Source organism: Vigna radiata, chromosome 8 (assembly GCF_000741045.1).
Source record: "Vigna radiata var. radiata cultivar VC1973A chromosome 8, Vradiata_ver6, whole genome shotgun sequence".
Taxonomy (NCBI): domain Eukaryota; kingdom Viridiplantae; phylum Streptophyta; class Magnoliopsida; order Fabales; family Fabaceae; genus Vigna; species Vigna radiata.
In genome coordinates, this window is record NC_028358.1 from 21,061,790 (window position 1) to 21,079,455 (window position 17,666).

A 17,666-nucleotide genomic window follows, 5' to 3' on the forward strand; every position below is an offset into this window, starting at 1 on the left:
ACTTAATTACCCACCCTAAATTACCCCAAATTCAATTTTTAATTTAGACCTACCTTTATTAAATTCCACCTCACAATTAATTATTTTTTTTAAACACATAACAGTGTCAGCACAGCCAAAACGTTACACCTCAGCACATATTTGTCGTTAGCAAAGTTAACGCCGTTATAGTTTTTGCAAAAAGTAAAACTTTAATGAATTTTTTAATAAAGGAAGGACCACTCTGAACAAACCCCCGAAAAAAGAACCAAAATAAATATTAAACCTAAAAATAAATATTTGACAATTGATTTTAGAAATAAAATTATTATAAAATAAATAACTTTTTCTATTCATATAAATAAAAGAAAATATAAAAATAGTGAGAGATAATATAAAATAAATGTAAAACGTTCTTGAGCATTAAATAGAAATGTGTGTTCTTTCCCTGATCCTATAACGGGGTTTAAGTTTGGTGGTGTGGTTCAACCTTAGCCATGGAGTCTCTCCCTGGAATTCACCACTATCACCTTGCACTCTCTCACTCCCCACCACAACGGAGTCTGAAGTTATGGCATGCTTTTTCGTTTCCAACACCCATCAGAGCTTCATCTTCACCCGCACCCAAACAAAACGTATTTTACAAACCCCAAACCCCCTTAACCCAACTTCTCAAAACCCTAAACCCTCTTCTCTCCCCTCTCGTCAAACCCACCTGCATCGCCATAGCCGCCACCGCATTCTCCTTCATGCGTCTCCACCCTCCTCCCGTTGCATCGGCGCTTACACGTGCCCCTCCGCCACCCTCCTCGGCCTCAGAAATTCCTTCCGATTATACTGCCCCATCAGAAATTCTTCCCGACGACACTACCGCTTCGGATATTCTCCCCGACTACACTGCCACGTCGGATATTGATTCCGACGACACTGCCACGTCGGATATTGATTCCGACGACACTGCCACATCGGATATTCATTCCGACAACACTGCCACGTCGGATATTCTTCCCGACGACACTGCCACGTCGGATATTCTTCCCGACGACACGGCCGCGTCGGAAGACGAGATTGCCCCGTCAGAAACTCTCTCCGAAGAGAGCGTGGCCCAAGAGCAATCGAGCAATGACGTCGTTGAGCTTGAGTCCCTCCTACGGACAAAAATGAGAGCCAGCGAAATCGACGAAGCGCTCCTCGTCCTGGACCGTCTAATTGAACTGGAACCGGAAGAGCTGGAGTATCCGTTCGTCAAGGCGCACCTGCAACTGCTCAACGGCGAGCACGAACTCGCATCGATGGGGTTTGAGGAATTGCTTCAGAGGGATCCATTCCACTTGGAGACGTATCGATGCCTGTTAATGCTAATTTCGGAGACGAAGGCGCCGACCGTGGAGCTTCTGAAGAAAATCGAAGAGGCCGTGAAGGTTTGCGCGGAACAAGAGAGGGATTCCGATCTGAGAGACTTTAAGTTGTTGATTGCGCAGATAAAGGTTATCGATGGGGATTTATATGATGCGTTGAAGGTGTATGAGGAGCTTGCGAAGGAAGAACCCAAGGATTTTAGACCTTACTTGGGTCAGGGTATTGTGTATACTATGCTGAAAAAGAATGATGAAGCTGAGAAGCAGTTTGAGATGTTTGGCACGCTTGCTCCCGAGAATCATCCATATAAGCAGTATTTTGAGGACAATTCTAGGATTTTGGAGACGGGACTACAAGACGCAAAGAGCTGACGGTAATTTTCTTTCTCTAGAAAATTAAGAAATCTGTTTCTCTTGATGAATGGAACTAGTTTAGGTGTTTAGTGGTGTCACACTGATTTTTTATACATATTGATAGTGTGGTTTAAGAACTGGGTTATTTGTGCTCCGAAATAGAACTGGTGTGTGCCTTAGTCTATTTCCATTTTCCCCTGTCATACTTTAATATTTTTCCTCCTTGTGGTGTGCCTTTTGAGAGGTGTAGGAGCCTGGATTCCTTACATATACCACAACACTGATATAGGATACTCGTAATAATGTAATATATGCTGGGACACTCTGGGGTGGAGGAGGGTAGGTTTTGAAAATAATTTTCCATTGAAATTAAATTTGTTAATCTGTGTACATAGTTAGCAATCTGGTGGAGAATGACGCGTGAAATTAAATTTAATGCACAATATTATATTTGTTGTTGTTGAAATTTTATTATACTTCCATTTACTGTGGTGCTATGTTTTTGAATCCAGTTACGCTAATTCTTGATTTGTATTTTTATGGTGGATTATCTGTCTCAACTTTGTGTTTCTTGATGTTATATAAATAAGTGTACCAACCTGCCGGGTGAATTTTGCTTACGCAGCTCGAATAGTTTCTACTTGTGTCATGTTGTTATTTTAAATGTTATTACAAACAGTATGCTACTGGAAAATCATTTAGCGGTGTTGCTTGCAAAATGAATAGTGGAGTGTCTAGTCTGTTTAAATCATTTATCTGCCACTAGAAGTTGCTTCTTGTTCAGTAACTTGGTATTTGAGGAGATTCTTGATGATAAAAGAGTGTATATGGCGTAATGCAGCTGCAGATATTTGCATTGTAGAGTGTACTGGTAGTTGGATAACAATGATGAACTAATGATAGCTAATGTTAATTGAGATTTTATAAGTAGTGTAATCACTTGTCCGCCTGCTTTGGTAATTTGTAAATGAAAGTGTGGAAGAATGAGAGTGTGTAACACTGGTTTGATTTGAATGCTGGTTTTAATTTATGACAAGACTGGTTGTTGGTAACCAACTCAATCTCTTGCGTCTTTTCCAAATATTTGGATAGTGGAATTTCTCACCTGCTGATCCTTTCCTTTCACTACCTCTCTTGAGTGTGCAAACGTCATTATCCTCTTAATTATAATTTTTTTGTCTTGTAGGAAGATGTTTTTTGTCCTCTGATAATCTAAGAAAGAAAATAAATAAATAAGAAAAAGTGTGGAGGAAAGTATAATAGAGTGGAAATATTATTGATGATTGATTAGAGTATAGATAATTGATTCTGGAATTTCACATATAATAACACTGATAATCAATTATTAGTGACTCAAGGCGTGATTAGATGTCAATCTTCATTGATATCAGAGAGGAAACACATCTTACTTTTATATTTCCCTACCAACTTATCTCCAGACTGCCAAATTAACTTTATTTTACACTTATTTCTTGGTTATTCCTTCGCTACCAAAAGAAACATTACTTTCACAAGAAAGAAAAAAAGAGAAGAAAATAATTTGATGGTTTTGTTTCTTCATTTATTGGGTGATATAACATTCCTTTGTCTTGGATGGGCCATTTGGGATGTGGAGATTTTGGGTTTAGATAATCCGTCTCACGGAGTTCGACTTTTGGAGCCCATTGAAGAATAAAGATTATATTCTAATTAAAAAAAATAGATTTAAGTTCAAGCATATATATGAATACAGGATGCTTGCTATTAAAATTGAAAGGGGAATTGAATCGTCCTGCTAACTTATTATTTATCTGTAACATGTTAATATAAAAGTTCATTAACAGATAGTTTTAATATATTATAAATTTTAAAGGAATAACATTTCATGTAGTATTTGTATTTTTATTATTTAACAAAGTTATTAACACTTGTGGTTCTCTAGTTAATGGTTTAGTTTATCAGGTACTTGTTTGTTAACCAAACTCACGCGTTATGTGAGTTTGGATCTTGAACCTACTTGATAAATTTTTAGTCGTATAAGATTTATGTAAAAATTCAGTTTTATTTATTTATTTATCTCAAATTTAGAAGGAATATTATTTCTTTCTTATTCAGGTTATTAACCTCTATAAATATACATGGGTTAGCTGCATATTTTAGGAAATGCAGACGGTTAATTCTAAGAAACAGATCCCTATGATTACGGGATCAATCATACATAAATAAACCTAATAAATGCAGCACATAACTGTTGCATAAATACATCCATCAAATATAAAAATATCCTAAAAATATATCACGATAATTACTACCACGTCAATCATGAATTTTGACACTCTTCCTCAAGTTGGTGAATAGGTGTTTTCCATTCCCAGCTTGGATATAATCCTTTCGAATTTACTGCAGTTCTGGCCCTTGGTGAGGATGTCCACAAGGTAGTTTTGAGTGGACACATATGGTGTGTAAATCATGCCGCTGTCAAGTTTTTCCTTGATAAAGTGTATCGACTTCAATATGTTTAGTCTTATCATGTTAAACCAGGTTGTGAGCTATGCTAATTGTAGATTTAATTGCAGATTTATTATTGCAATATAACCTTATAGGTTCGTCCCACTTTATCTTCAAGTCTTCTAATATAATCTTCAGCCATAGAAGTTCAATATTCCGTGGGCCATTGTACGAAATTTTGCTTCAACACTTGATCTAGCCACTACACTCTGTTTTTTACTCTTCCAAGTGACTAAGTTTCCACTGAGGAAGGTGCAGTATCCCGTGGTTGACCTTCTATCTACAACTGACCCTACATAGTCCACATTTGTATATGCTTCAAGACTTACACTCTTGTACCGCTTGAACAAAATTCCTCTTCTGGAGGTTCCTTTTAAGTACTGAACAATCCTAAGGGCAACTTGTAGATGAGCTTCCTTTGGTTGGTGCATAAATTGGCTGACTAGACTTACAACAAAAGCAATGTCTGATCTAGTATGAGATAAGTAAATAAGTCTGCCCACAAGTCTTTGATACATTTCCTTGTCTACTGCAATATCCTCCTCCGTACTTCCCAATTTTATATTTGGATCAACTGGAGTACTTGTTGGTCTGCAACCTGTCTTCCCTGTTTCTTTGAGCAGATCGGTAATATACTTTTGTTGAGATATGAAGATCCCTTTCTTGGAATGAGCCACTTCAATTCCCAAAAAATATTTAAGCCTCCCTAGCGTCTTGATCTCAAATTCAGTGGCAAGACACTCACTTAACACTGGTTGTTCCTGCTTGTCGTCCCCACTTACTATAATATCATCTACATACACTAATAGAAGTGTTACTCCCCTTGAAACTGAATGTTTGATAAATAATGTGTGATCTCCTTGGCTCTGTTTGTAGCCCAGACCTGTCATGACCTTGGTAAATCTTCCAAACCATGCTCTTGGAGATTGTTTCAGCCCATATAGAGTCTTTCTTAGTTTGCAAACAGTTCCAGTAGCAACCCGACCATTGTAACCAGGAGGCAATTCCATGTATATTTCTTCTTCAAGATCTCCATGCAAAAAGGCATTCTTCACATCAAATTGCTGCAGATCCCAATCATTATTAGTTGCCAATGACAATATTACTTTGATCGTGTTCATCTTAGCAACTGGGGCAAATGTCTCCAAGTAATCAACCCCATAGGTTTGAGTGAAGCCTTTAGCTACCAACCTTGCCTTGTGACGTTCAATGGTCCCATCGGCCCTATACTTTATTGTATATACCCACTTACATCCAACTGGTTTTTTTCCAAGAGGTAGAGTGACAAGTTCCCAGGTTTTATTTTTGTTTAACGCATCTATTTCCACATCCATGGCATGTTTCCATTTCCTGTCAGACAATGCTTCAGATACAAAGGAAGGTGTGTGTGTGGAGTTGAGGTTAGTGAGAAAAGTTTTATGGATAGGAGAGAATTTTTCAAAGGATAAAAAATTTGATAGTGGGTAAAATGGTTGTCGGGTGCATGTTCTAGTTCCTTTTCTAAGGGCAATGGGCAGGTCCAGAGTTTTGTCCACCTGTACTTCTAGATTTTTAGACAAAAGCTCATTAGAATCACTTAAATTTATAGGATTTGAAGGTGTTACCTCATGCAGTGACGGTGGGTTGGATTCTTGGACATTGTCGGATCCTGGAATGGCTTTTTCTTTCCTCAAATATACCAGATTTTTCCCAAACTTTCCTCCTCCATTAGGTGCAGGTGCAGGCTGTTTTGCTGGTTCAGGTGTAGGTGCAGGAGGTCTCATTGGTTCAGGTGCAACATGCTCAATGCTTCCCTCAGTTTCAAGGTCAATTTCTGGGCCAATTTCAGATCCAAACGTCATATTTGGGAACATGAGAGTCTCATCTTCCTTTCTTACATTCTCCCCCTGAAGATGAAGTTGTTTAAAGTAGCTTTCTTGTTCGTTGAAGGTGACATCTCTTGTCATATAGAATCTTTTTTAGAGGGGTTGAAAACATTTGTACCCTTTTTATGTGGTAGAGTACCCTAAGAAGACACACTTGACAGCCTTAGGATCCAACTTTTCCCTCTCATTCCTATGAATATACACAAAGGATACACACCCAAATATTCTAGGTTGAAGGTTATTTGTAGGATCTAAGTGTGGGTAGAACGAGGATAGAACTTCCATGGGACTTTTAGAGTTTAAAATTTTAGTGGGTAACCTATTAATTAGATAGGTCGCAGTAAGAAGGGCTTCCCTCCAAAATCTTAGGAACATGGTTTTGAAAAAATAGAGCTCTAGTTTGATCTAATAGGTGCCCATTTTTCCTTTCTGCAATCTCATTCTGTTGAGGTGTGTTTACACATGAGGACTCATGGATTATCCCTTCCCAAAAGAGTTTAGTACAAGGTTAAAGTAGTCCTTGGCATTGTCAAACCTAATTCTTTTGATACTGACCCCAAATTGATTTTTAATCATTAAGACAAATTGGATAAACATAGAGCTAACTTCAGATTTTTGTTTCAATAAAAACACCCAAGTCACCTGGGTATAATCATCAATGAATGTTAAAAACATTTAGCACCTGAGATATTAGGAACATGGGTAGGACGCCATACATCAGTGTGAACAAGAGAAAACGGGAGAGAACTCATCTTATTGCTAATGGGAAAAGGTACACGCTTGTGTTTTGCAAACTCACACACCTCACAATGGAGACTCTCCACATTTAAATTTTTAAACAAGGAAGGAAACAACACTTTTATAACACGAAATGACGGATGTCCTAGCCGGTAATGATGAAGTTGAGCTTTCTCTTTATTGGTTATGATGGATGTAGATATAAGACTCTTGGTAGGCAGATTAGGGTTCTCCATGTAGTATAGGCCATTCCATTCTCTAGCATGTCCAATCATCCTCCCCGAGTTCTTGTCCTGCAAGATACAAGCGTTGCTATAAAAGACAACATTACATGAAAGATCTTTGGTAAATTTTTGTATGGAAATCAAGTTGGTGGATAGTTTAGGGACATGAAGGACATTTTTTAAGGTCATGGATGAGCTTATTTGGACCTCTCCTTGTCCGGTTGCAGTTATAAGGGTTCCATCTGCGGTAGAAATTTTCTTGTTGCTAGGACACGAGGAATACGTGGAAAAGTATTTGGGTAAGGGGGTCATATGGTCAGTGGCTCCAGAGTCTAATATCCAGTAATGTGTAAATGGTGTATTTGAAACATTGAGCCCAAATAGAAATGGAAACTTACCAAAGTATGTCAATGTACACGTACCTGTACTGGTGGGCTTCTCCAATTTACGAAGAATTGCTCTTACCCGTTCTATCTCTTCATGATTCAACTTTACAGATTCTTCACTTTGACCATTAGCAACGTATGCTTGCCCTTGTCCTCCTTTTTGGTATACACCTCCTTTTTGCCCCCATTCTCGGCTTGGGTTTTTTGGCCCCCATTCTCGGCTTGTGTTTTCTCCTTTTGATCCCAAATCTTTGCTCGAGATCTTTCCATCTTTCAGCCCCCATTCTTGGCTTGGGGGTTTTCCGTGTAATTTCCAACAATTTTCCCTTGTGTGGCGTGGCTTATTACAATGAGTACACCAAACCTCCTCATGTTTCTTCTCCATATTGGGAACCCAGTTTTTTTTTTGGTTGGTAATCATGATTGTTCCTCCTTCAGCTATCATTGCAGAATTTTCGGTGGTTGAGGTTTCCAGCATCAGCCCTCTCCTGCTTTCTTCACTCCGGATAATGGCCACCACTTCATTAAGCCATGGAACTTTTTCTTTTCCCAAGATTTGGATTCGAACTTGGTCATATTCAGGGTTTAGGCCTACCAAAAAATCGTAGACCCTATCTTGTTCAAAATACTCCTTTAGAATTGCTGAGTCTTCTGAGCATTTTGCTTTTATAACTCGATAGTGATCCAGTTCCATCCGTAGAGACTTGAGTTGATTGGCATATTCTGTGACTGATTTATTTCCCTGTTTGGCAGCCACAATCTTCACTTTTACATCATAAATTTGAGCAGCATCCTTGGCCTTAGAGTAAGTTTGTTCAGTTACCTTCCAAATTTCCTTTATTGATTTCAGAAACATACAGGTATCACTGATTTCTGGGACTGTTGAATTCCATAGCCACGCCATGATCATGGAGTCTTCTTCATCCCATGATTTGAATTTGGGATCAGTCTCATCTGGTGCATCACCAGTCAGGTGACTAATCTTCTCACCTTTACCTTTCAAGATGGTCTTAATGATTTGAGGCCATTTGAGATAGTTCTTCCCATTTAACCTATAAGTGGAATTAATATTCTGCATTTCTCAAGTGGTTTGGGGACTGCCCCCAGTTTCTTGATTCACTACATCAGCCATAACAAGGAGAAATCAAGGTGGAAGGAGTTACGCTGCAATGAAGGCTAGCTCCGGGGCGCAACAATAAAGGCTACGATTTTAGGTTACAGATCTTGCAACAATGAAGGCTACGACTGCGGTTTAGCGGCACGTCAAAGACTCCAAGGGATCGGGAGCTCTGATACCATCTCAAATTTAGAAGGAATATTATTTCTTTCTTATTCTCATTATAAGGTTATTAACCTCTATAAGTATACATGGGTTAACTGCATATTTTAGGAAATGCAGACGGTTAATTCTAAGAAACCGATCCCTATGATTACGGGATCAATCATACATAAATAAACATAATAAATGCAACACATAATTGTTGCATAAATACAACCCATCAAATATAAAAACATCCTAAAATTATATCACGACAATTACTACCATGTCAATCATGGTTTTTGACCATTTATTTATTATCACAAATGTAGTGGAGTGAGAACCAAAATATCAATCTAAGATATGGTACTTGAGATCTAAAATAGAGAAATATAGTTCTAAAGGGCTTAAAAGACCCTTCTCATGTTCTATTATTTATATAAATAAAGATTTGATACAATAGAGAGATGGAAGGTGAAGGGATTGTCCTAGACTATTGGGAACAATCATTATAGATAAACCAACACACAAATCCCTACTTTAGGCTCTACTAACTATACTAATCCTAGGTAAACTTAATAATTATTCTAACACTCTCCCTCAAGCTGGAGCATACAGATCGTATGTACCAAGCTTGGAACAAATAAATTCAATCCGAAGTCCCCTTAACGACTTAGTCAAAACATCTGCGAGTTGGTCATTTGATCCAACAAGCTCAGTACATATTTCCTTTGACAATAATTTTTCCCGAACAAAATTACAATCAATTTCTATATGTTTGGTTCTCTCATGAAACACTGGATTTGATGCAATGTGAAGAACAACTTGGTTATCACAATATATCTTCATACTCTGGATGTCACAGAAGCGAAGCTCTTGAAGGAACTGCTGCACCCATATAAGTTCACATGTTAATGAAGCCATTGCTCTATATTCAGCTTCAGCTGTTGATCGAGCCATTACATTTTGCTTCTTACTTTTCCATGAGATAATGTTTCCTCTAAGGAAAACACAATATCCAGTAGTGGATCGTCTATCAATAGGAGAACCCGCCCAATCAGCATCACAATAACCTGATACCTGAAGGCTTCCTTTTTCTTCATATAACACATGGAGCTTGCATGAACTGACTAACCACTCCAACTGCAAAAGATAGATCCGGCCTTGTAATAGTGAGATATATTAGTTTTCGAACTAGCCTCCTATATCTCTCCGGGTCGGAGAATAACTCACCTTCTTCTGTTGTTAATTTCTGATTTGGATCCATAGGGCTATCAGCCGGTTTACAATCAATCATGCATGTTTCTTACAAAATATCCAGAGCATATTTCCTTTGGGAGATTACAACTCCATCTTTTGATTGAGCTACTTCAATGCCTAGGAAGTATTTGAGACTCCCAAGATCCTTGGTTTGGAAATGTCTACTCAAGTACTCCTTCAATTGAGATATTCCAGTAGTATAATTTCTTGTAATAACTATATCATCAACATACACTATCAAGTAAACACATTTCCCGAGTGATGAATGATAATAAAAGACTGAATGATCTGCTTCACTGCGTTTTAGCCCAAATTTTTGAACAATGGAGTTGAACTTTCCAAACCAAGCACGTGGTGATTGCTTGAGCCCACATAAAGATCAGTTCAATTTACAAACCATACCAGACTCCCCCTGAGCAACAAACCCAAGAGGTTGCTCCATATAAACTTCTTCCTCGAGATCACCATGAAGAAAAACATTTTTGATATCCAACTGATGAAGTGGCCAATGACGAATGGTTGCCATTGCGAAGAACAAACNAATGGTAGTCATCTTTGCCACGGGAGAAAAGGTGTCACAATAATTAAGACCATAAACCTAAGTGTACCATTTTGCAACCAGCCGGGCTTTGAGCCTATCAATGTCACCATTAGGGCTGACTTTAATTGCATATACCCATTGACAACCAACAGCCTTTTTGCCGGGGGAAGTGACACAAGCTCCCAAGTATGACTGTGGTCAAGAGCCTGCATTTCTTCAATCATGACTTGTCGCCATCCAGGATGATCAAGTGCTTCTCTCACATTTTTAGGTATAACCACAGGAGATACTGAGGATAAAAGGGAATAAAAGGAGGGCGACACTCTGTGATAGCTAAGAAAATTATAAATGGGATGAGGATTTCGAGTGGAACGAGTACCTTTTCTGAGAGCAATGGGACAACCAGAATCATCTTCACCAGGAGGCGTGACAGGAGATGGTGACGAAGAAGAATCTGAAGGAGGAGATCCACCATTTTCTGGAAGAGGATTACTCATCGGGGTACTGTGTTGAAGGATATCAGTATGTGGAGAGGAAGGTTCGGGAGGACCTTGGGCATGACTTGGATTGATAGAGGCATTGGAGATATTAGACTCAACTACTGGAAGAGGAAGGACTTGGTGAAGGATATGAACATCTTGAGCAGATGGAGAGAAGAAAGGTGTTTGTTCAAAGAAAGTAACATTGGCAGACATGTAGTACTTCTTGGTTTCAGGAGAGTAACATCGGTACCGTTTTTGAAGCCGAGAATAGCCCAAAGAGACACATTTAATCGCACGAGCAAAGAGCTTGTCGAGTCCCGAAGACATGTCGTGAACAAAATAAACACAGTCAAAGACTCGAGGAGAGGTGTGAAAGAGAGGATCATTGGGAAAGAGAATGGAGAAAGGGACTTTATTACTGAGAGAGGATGAGGGCATCCTATTAATAAGAAAACATGCAGTTAAGATGTCATCCCCCAGTGATGAACAAGAATATGAGCACTAAGCAAAAGGGTACGAGCCATTTCAACCAAGTGTCTATTTTTTCTTTCGGCTATACCATTTTGCTAGGGTGTATGAGGACAAGTGGACTGATGCAAAATACCATGGGAGTTAAGAAGTGAAGAAAAAGTTGATGAGAAATACTCTTTAGCATTATCACTTCTTAAGACTTTAATTACTTGACAAAATTGGTTCTTGATTTCATTCAAAAAGGATGTTAAAATAGGTAACAATTCAGAGCGATCTTTCATTAGATAAACCTAAGTACATCTAGAATACTCATCAATAAAAGTAACAAAATACCCAAAACCAAAAGAAGAGACGCGACTAGGTCCCCAGACATCAGAATGAATAATAGAAAAACTAGAAGTACACATCAATTGGGACCTTTTAGGAAAGACAGATCTAACATGTTTTCCTAGTTGACAGGACTCACATTCTAAAGTCTGAAGACCACTAAGTTCAGGACACAACTTTTTTAACTTTGACAAGTGAGGATGGCCAAACCGATCATGTAACACTTTAGGGGGAAGAGCTGCAACACAAGATACCCGTGGACGAGATCCAAAATGATATAAACCTCCAGNTTCNTATCCTTCTCCAATCTGNCTCCCCGAGCCACGCTCCTGTATAACAAAAGATTTTGAATCAAAAGTTATTGAACAATGAAACATTTTGGTTAACTGACTTAGGGAAATTAAATTGAATGGACAGTTAGGGACAAAAATAACAGATTTCAAAGTTAGAGAGGGAGACAGGGAGACTTGACCGACTCCCTTTGAACAAGTTTTAGAGCCATTTGCAAGGGTAATGAAATGGGGTTTTTCTTGGAGGGAAAGGGTTGAGAACAATGAGGTATTACCAGAAATGTGATCAGAAGCACCCGAGTCAATTACCCATGAATTTGGACCTTCCATGGATTGAGAAATGCAAGCTGTGGACGTACTTGTGGACTGAGATGATTGCGCCAATCTGTTAGACTTTAATCGCAAATATTCTTGATTCTCTTCCTCAGTGAAATTGGAGTTGGAAGTGGAAGTTTCAGCCTTAGAGATATTGGCGGTTTTTGAAGGAAAGCCATCCAAAGATTAGCAGTTTTCTTGGGTGTGGCCCATCCACTTACAGTAAGAGCACTGTGGACGTCCACGACCTCCATGTCCTCCTCCTCTAATGTCACATCCTCCTCTTCCTCGCGTGGCAACCATGACAGATAGTTTCATTGTTTCATGAGCTTCCTGAGACTGAGGCACAGGAACACGAAGAAGACGTGTGGTCAAGGCTTCTAAGGAAGGGACCTCATGAGTTGTCAGAAGTTGATCTTTGATGTGATTCAAATCTGGATGCAAAGCACGAAGGATCATCACCATATAATACTTGTCAAGCTTCTTTTTTATATCTTCCGAAGATTTCACTTCCAAGAACATTCTCAATTCTTCCACAGTTGTTTGGGCTTCAATCATGAAGGAGACCATATCATGGTCTGTCCTTTTGAGACAGACGAGCTTGTTTGCGGTATCATAGAGACGTTGAATATCATTAGAATAAATGCTTTGAGCTTTCTTCCAAAACGTGTGACATGTCTTGAAGGCTCTAAGAGATATCAAAAGTCGGGGTTCCACAGATTGCCACAATAGGGCACACAATTGAAAATCAGCTTGTTTCCATTGTTCAGCTTTGTCACGAGGTACTTGGCTCCCATCCTACTCAAGGTGGTCATAATGTCCTTGACCAAGGAACCACATTTCCACAACAACAGACCAAGACAGGTAATTCTTTTCGTTTAGCTTTTCGGAAGTGATTAAGGGACTTCCAGAGAAAGAAAGAGCACTTCCAGACGCCATTCTTTGATAAAAACAGCAGCAGGAACCAGAAAAACCGTGAAGAACCAGAAAACCCTAGAGGGTTCCTTAGGGTTTTCTTAGAGGGGAGCTTCTGGGCACACCAAAGTAGGATTTTGAGGGTCAGAATGGACAGAGGAGCAGAGGGCGACAACTATAGAGGTGGCGCAGTGGCTTTCCGACAAGCAGAAGGTGGCGCGTGAACTGCACGCGCCTGTTCGCGGCACACAAAGGAGAGGCGTGTGGCAGAGCGTGTAGGAGAATCAGGCGAACCCACCGGTGGGGTTGGCTGTCGCGTGAAGAGGCGAACCAGATCAAGTGGTCACCGGTCGGAACAGTGACGGCGGCCGGCGGCAGACAGCGGCGGACAACGATGGACAGCGGCGGACAGATGCAAGATGGTGGACAACCAAGTTGAAGGACTTCAAATTGCAGTTGACAGCTGCAGAAAGTGGCGAGACAGCCGCGAACAACTGCGAACGACACTAGATAGATGCGAACAGTAGTGACAGTGCTGGTGGACAAACCAAGATGGAAACCAGAGTAGGATGAACCTGCTCTGATACCAACTTGAGATCTAAAATAGAGAAATATAGTTCTAAAGGGCTTAAAAGACCCTTCTCATGTTCTATTATTTATATAGATAAAGATTTGATACAATAGAGAGATGGAAGGTGAAGGGATTGTCCTAGATTGCTGGGAATAATGATTATAGATAAACCAACACACAACTCCCTACTTTAGGCTCTACTAACTATAGTAATCATAGTTAAACTTAATAATTATTATAACAATGGTAAAGCAAATGAGTAATTTGTTAGTGTGTGATCTGATTTGTATGGGGAAAGCAATGAAGTAGTAAAACTATGAAAGCTGCCAGTGTTTGAGTTTTGGTTCAAGTTGAAATTGAGTTCTACCTTTGATTTCTATGAGTTACTTTGCACTTCTAGAATGTAAGGAATGTCTCTTTATACTCACCAAAGTAGTGTGGTTACTTTACATTCATACTAAAAACTATTTGTTCTTGAATCAAAATGCAAAATTGTTTTGGAATAAATTGTGCATAAACATAAATTGGCTCAAAATTTCAAAATATTGCATGAAAGACAAATTCAAATAATGAAATGATTGTGAATAATTTTTTACTTGTAGAAAACCTACAACAATGTGGGATGAATGTTACAATTGGGTAAATATCAAAACTATTTTACCTTAATATCTATCCGACCTATATTTACAATATTATCATTGCTAGATCCAAAATAGTCTAACAAACATAAGATCCGAGTGCAACACCCATATTATATATTAACATCTCTAAAATAAAGGAAATATAATTTCTATAGGATATATGACATTATGATACAAACAGAATAAGTTAATCCATAAAAAGGCTATAAATATATATAAATATATCTTATCACAAGAAATACGGGATCTCATAATCCCTTTTATTCATTCAGTCAAAAACTAAAAAGGCTCAACTTGAGTATTGAGAGTGTATTCAAAATTCAAATCCGGAAGCATGATAATGTTAGTTACATAAGCAAATAGTATAAATCTTAAAATGTGACAATGATTAGATAAATGATAGACAATTATACCTTATAAGTCCAAATTGGATTATTTCTACTAATAACTATTTAATGCTTGATGTTTTATCAAATCGCCAATCTAAAACATGAAGAATCCAAGGAAAACAATATGGTAAAGAACAATGAAAGGTGCTTGAGTCTAACACAAGTCATCTACGTTGGCTGAGCTTCGTGAAAGAATGCACGATTAAGTTAAATCTTATATAAGAAATACAAAAAAAGGCTTGTGACATAAAAAATATCTCAAAAGTAAGATATGCGGTAGAGTTGAATTTTATACAAGAAGTATGAGAAGAGGCTTGTGGCATAAAAATACCTCAAAAACAAGATATGTAATGAAGCTAAATTTTATACAAGTACGGGAAGAGACCCGTTGATAAAGGACCTATCTTCATTTTAATATTATATGGTGTTTATGGTGATTAAGAAAGCTTAAGGAAGATCCTCACTGGATATTAAGATAATCAAAGTTATCTAAATGTAAAGGTTCATTTACAAGTGCTCTAGAGAAGAAGATATGTTAATTAATTGAAGCCAAAACAAGAAAAAAAAAGGGAATGTAAATGTCAAATTAAAAATGCAAGTAAGTAACCAAAAGAGAAATAAAAATGTAGAAAAGATGGAGGACTTGAAAGGGAGAGGGGAACAAGGTGATGTCAAGCCACTTGAAGGGGAATTAGTGCTCGCGAACTCAAGATTAGTGGTGTATGCTACCACTTGAGCTCTAGGCTCAAGATAAGACAAGCATATATGACACTTTTAAGAAAGCACACTAATAAAGGTGGTCAAATATAAGGTAATCTTACTCTAAATATTCAATCATTTACATGTGATCTAGAAGATCCCTCAAACAGGTGTGGTAGGGACCTCTAAGCAAATATAATAAACATGTTTCTAGAATCTAGGGCAACTTCTAGACATCTCCCTTGCCTTAGGGAGAAAAACTATAAATATATCATATCTCAGAAAATACAAGGATCTTATAATCACTTTTATTCATTTACTCACTCAAAAATTACTTACTCACTTGAGCGTCAAAGTCTTTGGAGGTGAACTTTTTCTCTCAGTAATTCAAAACTCAATCACACCTTAACAATCAAGTCAACCCACCTAAAAAACATCTCGACCAAATCTGGTAAAAATAACCTTGAAAACCAATAAACCATTATTAGCAACACAAAGTTGGGAAACAACTTTTCAATAAACAAGAAAGGATAATTCTATAGTTCTATAGTCTGTTTAAGTTTATGGAGATAAAAATCAAAGTGCATTACATGAAAAGTTATTTAAGTTGAAAGAAATGATGTTTTATTTTTCTGACATAGCATAGAACACATTTATAATTACGAGGATAGTACACTTTAGATTATATTTACAAAACTAGCACACTTTTCTTTAAAAGTCAAAATTTGGTTTCTGGAAAGCGAATTCTAGCTTATTCTTTGTTTTTTTTTATAATCTTAACTTAGAATTCGGTTTCTAAAAAAAATCAGTTTCTAACTTAGAAGAGCTCCAAAAACATTTTTGTTCATTCCTGATGTCAACACCTTGAAGTATCAAGACTTTGCTTATAAAGCAGGCATATGGCAGATACAATGATCTTTTCAGTGCGGCATATTCCATGTGGTCTTTCACCACTTGCAACCAGTTTGTGGTAATACTATTTCTGATAGCATGAAGTAGATGTTTAGATTGTTGACAGCACAAACTCTATATCAATCTAGTTTTTTATGATGACAACACAATGCTTAATAACAGTACACATGTTGTTGCATTACATGTTCTTAATCTGAACTGAGTGTTATATCTGTTGAACATGTTTTGATGTACTGTGATGTATGTTCCTATGTTAATTGTGTGATATATTTGTGGAACGTGCTTGTATGATTATGTGCAATGCAAAGTGCTATGTCTAAAATATTTTATTGCACATTTTGGAAAGAGAAAAATCACAAGCACTTTTACAAACTTATAATTGTGTGACAAAGTTCTGGTCCAGTCGAATACACCTGTAATGGATTTGACTATTCTAAAATCTTTGTATAAATTTTGAGAACTAGTGCTCTGTGATGTTTTGGATTAAAAAGAATTTCAAAATGTTTTTATGTGTGTCAGTCGACTTTGTCCAGTGTACATTCGACTGTATTATTGATTTGTTTTGGAATTCTGTTATGCTTACACGCTCCAACGACTATATTTTTAAGAGTTAATTAAGCATTGATGACTTGGTCAACTGTATTAAATGTGTGTTGTTTTTTGTTGACTGAGAGTCTCTATGTTGACTGTCTGTTATAACTGTATTAATACAGTCAACTGGATTAGTAGGCTATTGAACTGAGAAACAATCTGACTGACAGAAAACTATAAATTGGCTGAACACGATTTGTTTTGAGACTTTTGACGATCTAACATTTTCATTTCTTGTTTCAGATTGAATTCTCTGTTTTAACAACTCTAAGAATTCTCCAAGAAGACGGTGGTGATCTATCTTGAGAGAGATTCAAAGGGAGAAGGCTTATGCGCTGGCTGTGTGATCAAAACTGCACAAAGAAGGTGCTTCTTGATTGATCTTTGAAGGCTTGACATCCTGTGAAGACTGTTGCATTGTGTTAAGGCTTGGCATCCTGTGAAGATTGTTGTGTTAAGGCTTGACATCCTGTGAAGAGTGCTGGAATTTACACGTTGAGGATTGTTCGACGTGGGTTCAGATTACAGAAGAAGAAGGGATTCTTGCTGCAAGTCTGGTTTTGATTATTACAGCTATATTTTGGTTTTGGGTTAGAGAGGAGATTTATATTTT

General features: G+C 37.9%; 1 protein-coding gene across 4 annotated transcripts; it reads left to right on the forward strand.

Annotated features, from left to right (window-relative positions):
- Positions 1-384: 384 nt before the first annotated feature.
- On the forward strand, positions 385-17,346 carry LOC106770360 (protein SLOW GREEN 1, chloroplastic-like). Of its 4 annotated transcripts, none has more exons than XM_014656173.2 (2): positions 385-1,711; positions 17,297-17,346. In XM_014656173.2, exon 1 carries the CDS (start codon positions 477-479, stop codon positions 1,707-1,709), a length of 1,233 nt encoding a protein of 410 aa, XP_014511659.1. In that variant the 5' UTR covers positions 385-476; the 3' UTR covers positions 1,710-1,711; positions 17,297-17,346. The 4 variants fall into 4 exon arrangements, with proteins under 4 accessions (XP_014511659.1, XP_022640263.1, XP_022640261.1 ...); XM_022784542.1 differs by lacking the exon at positions 17,297-17,346 and adding an exon at positions 2,878-2,899; XM_022784540.1 differs by lacking the exon at positions 17,297-17,346 and adding an exon at positions 2,533-2,824.
- Positions 17,347-17,666: the final 320 nt, after the last annotated feature.

Excerpts from the sequence above, each read along its gene's own strand:
- LOC106770360 (XM_014656173.2), top strand. The coding sequence starts at position 477 with ATGGAGTCTCTCCCTGGAATTCACCACTATCACCTTGCACTCTCTCAC.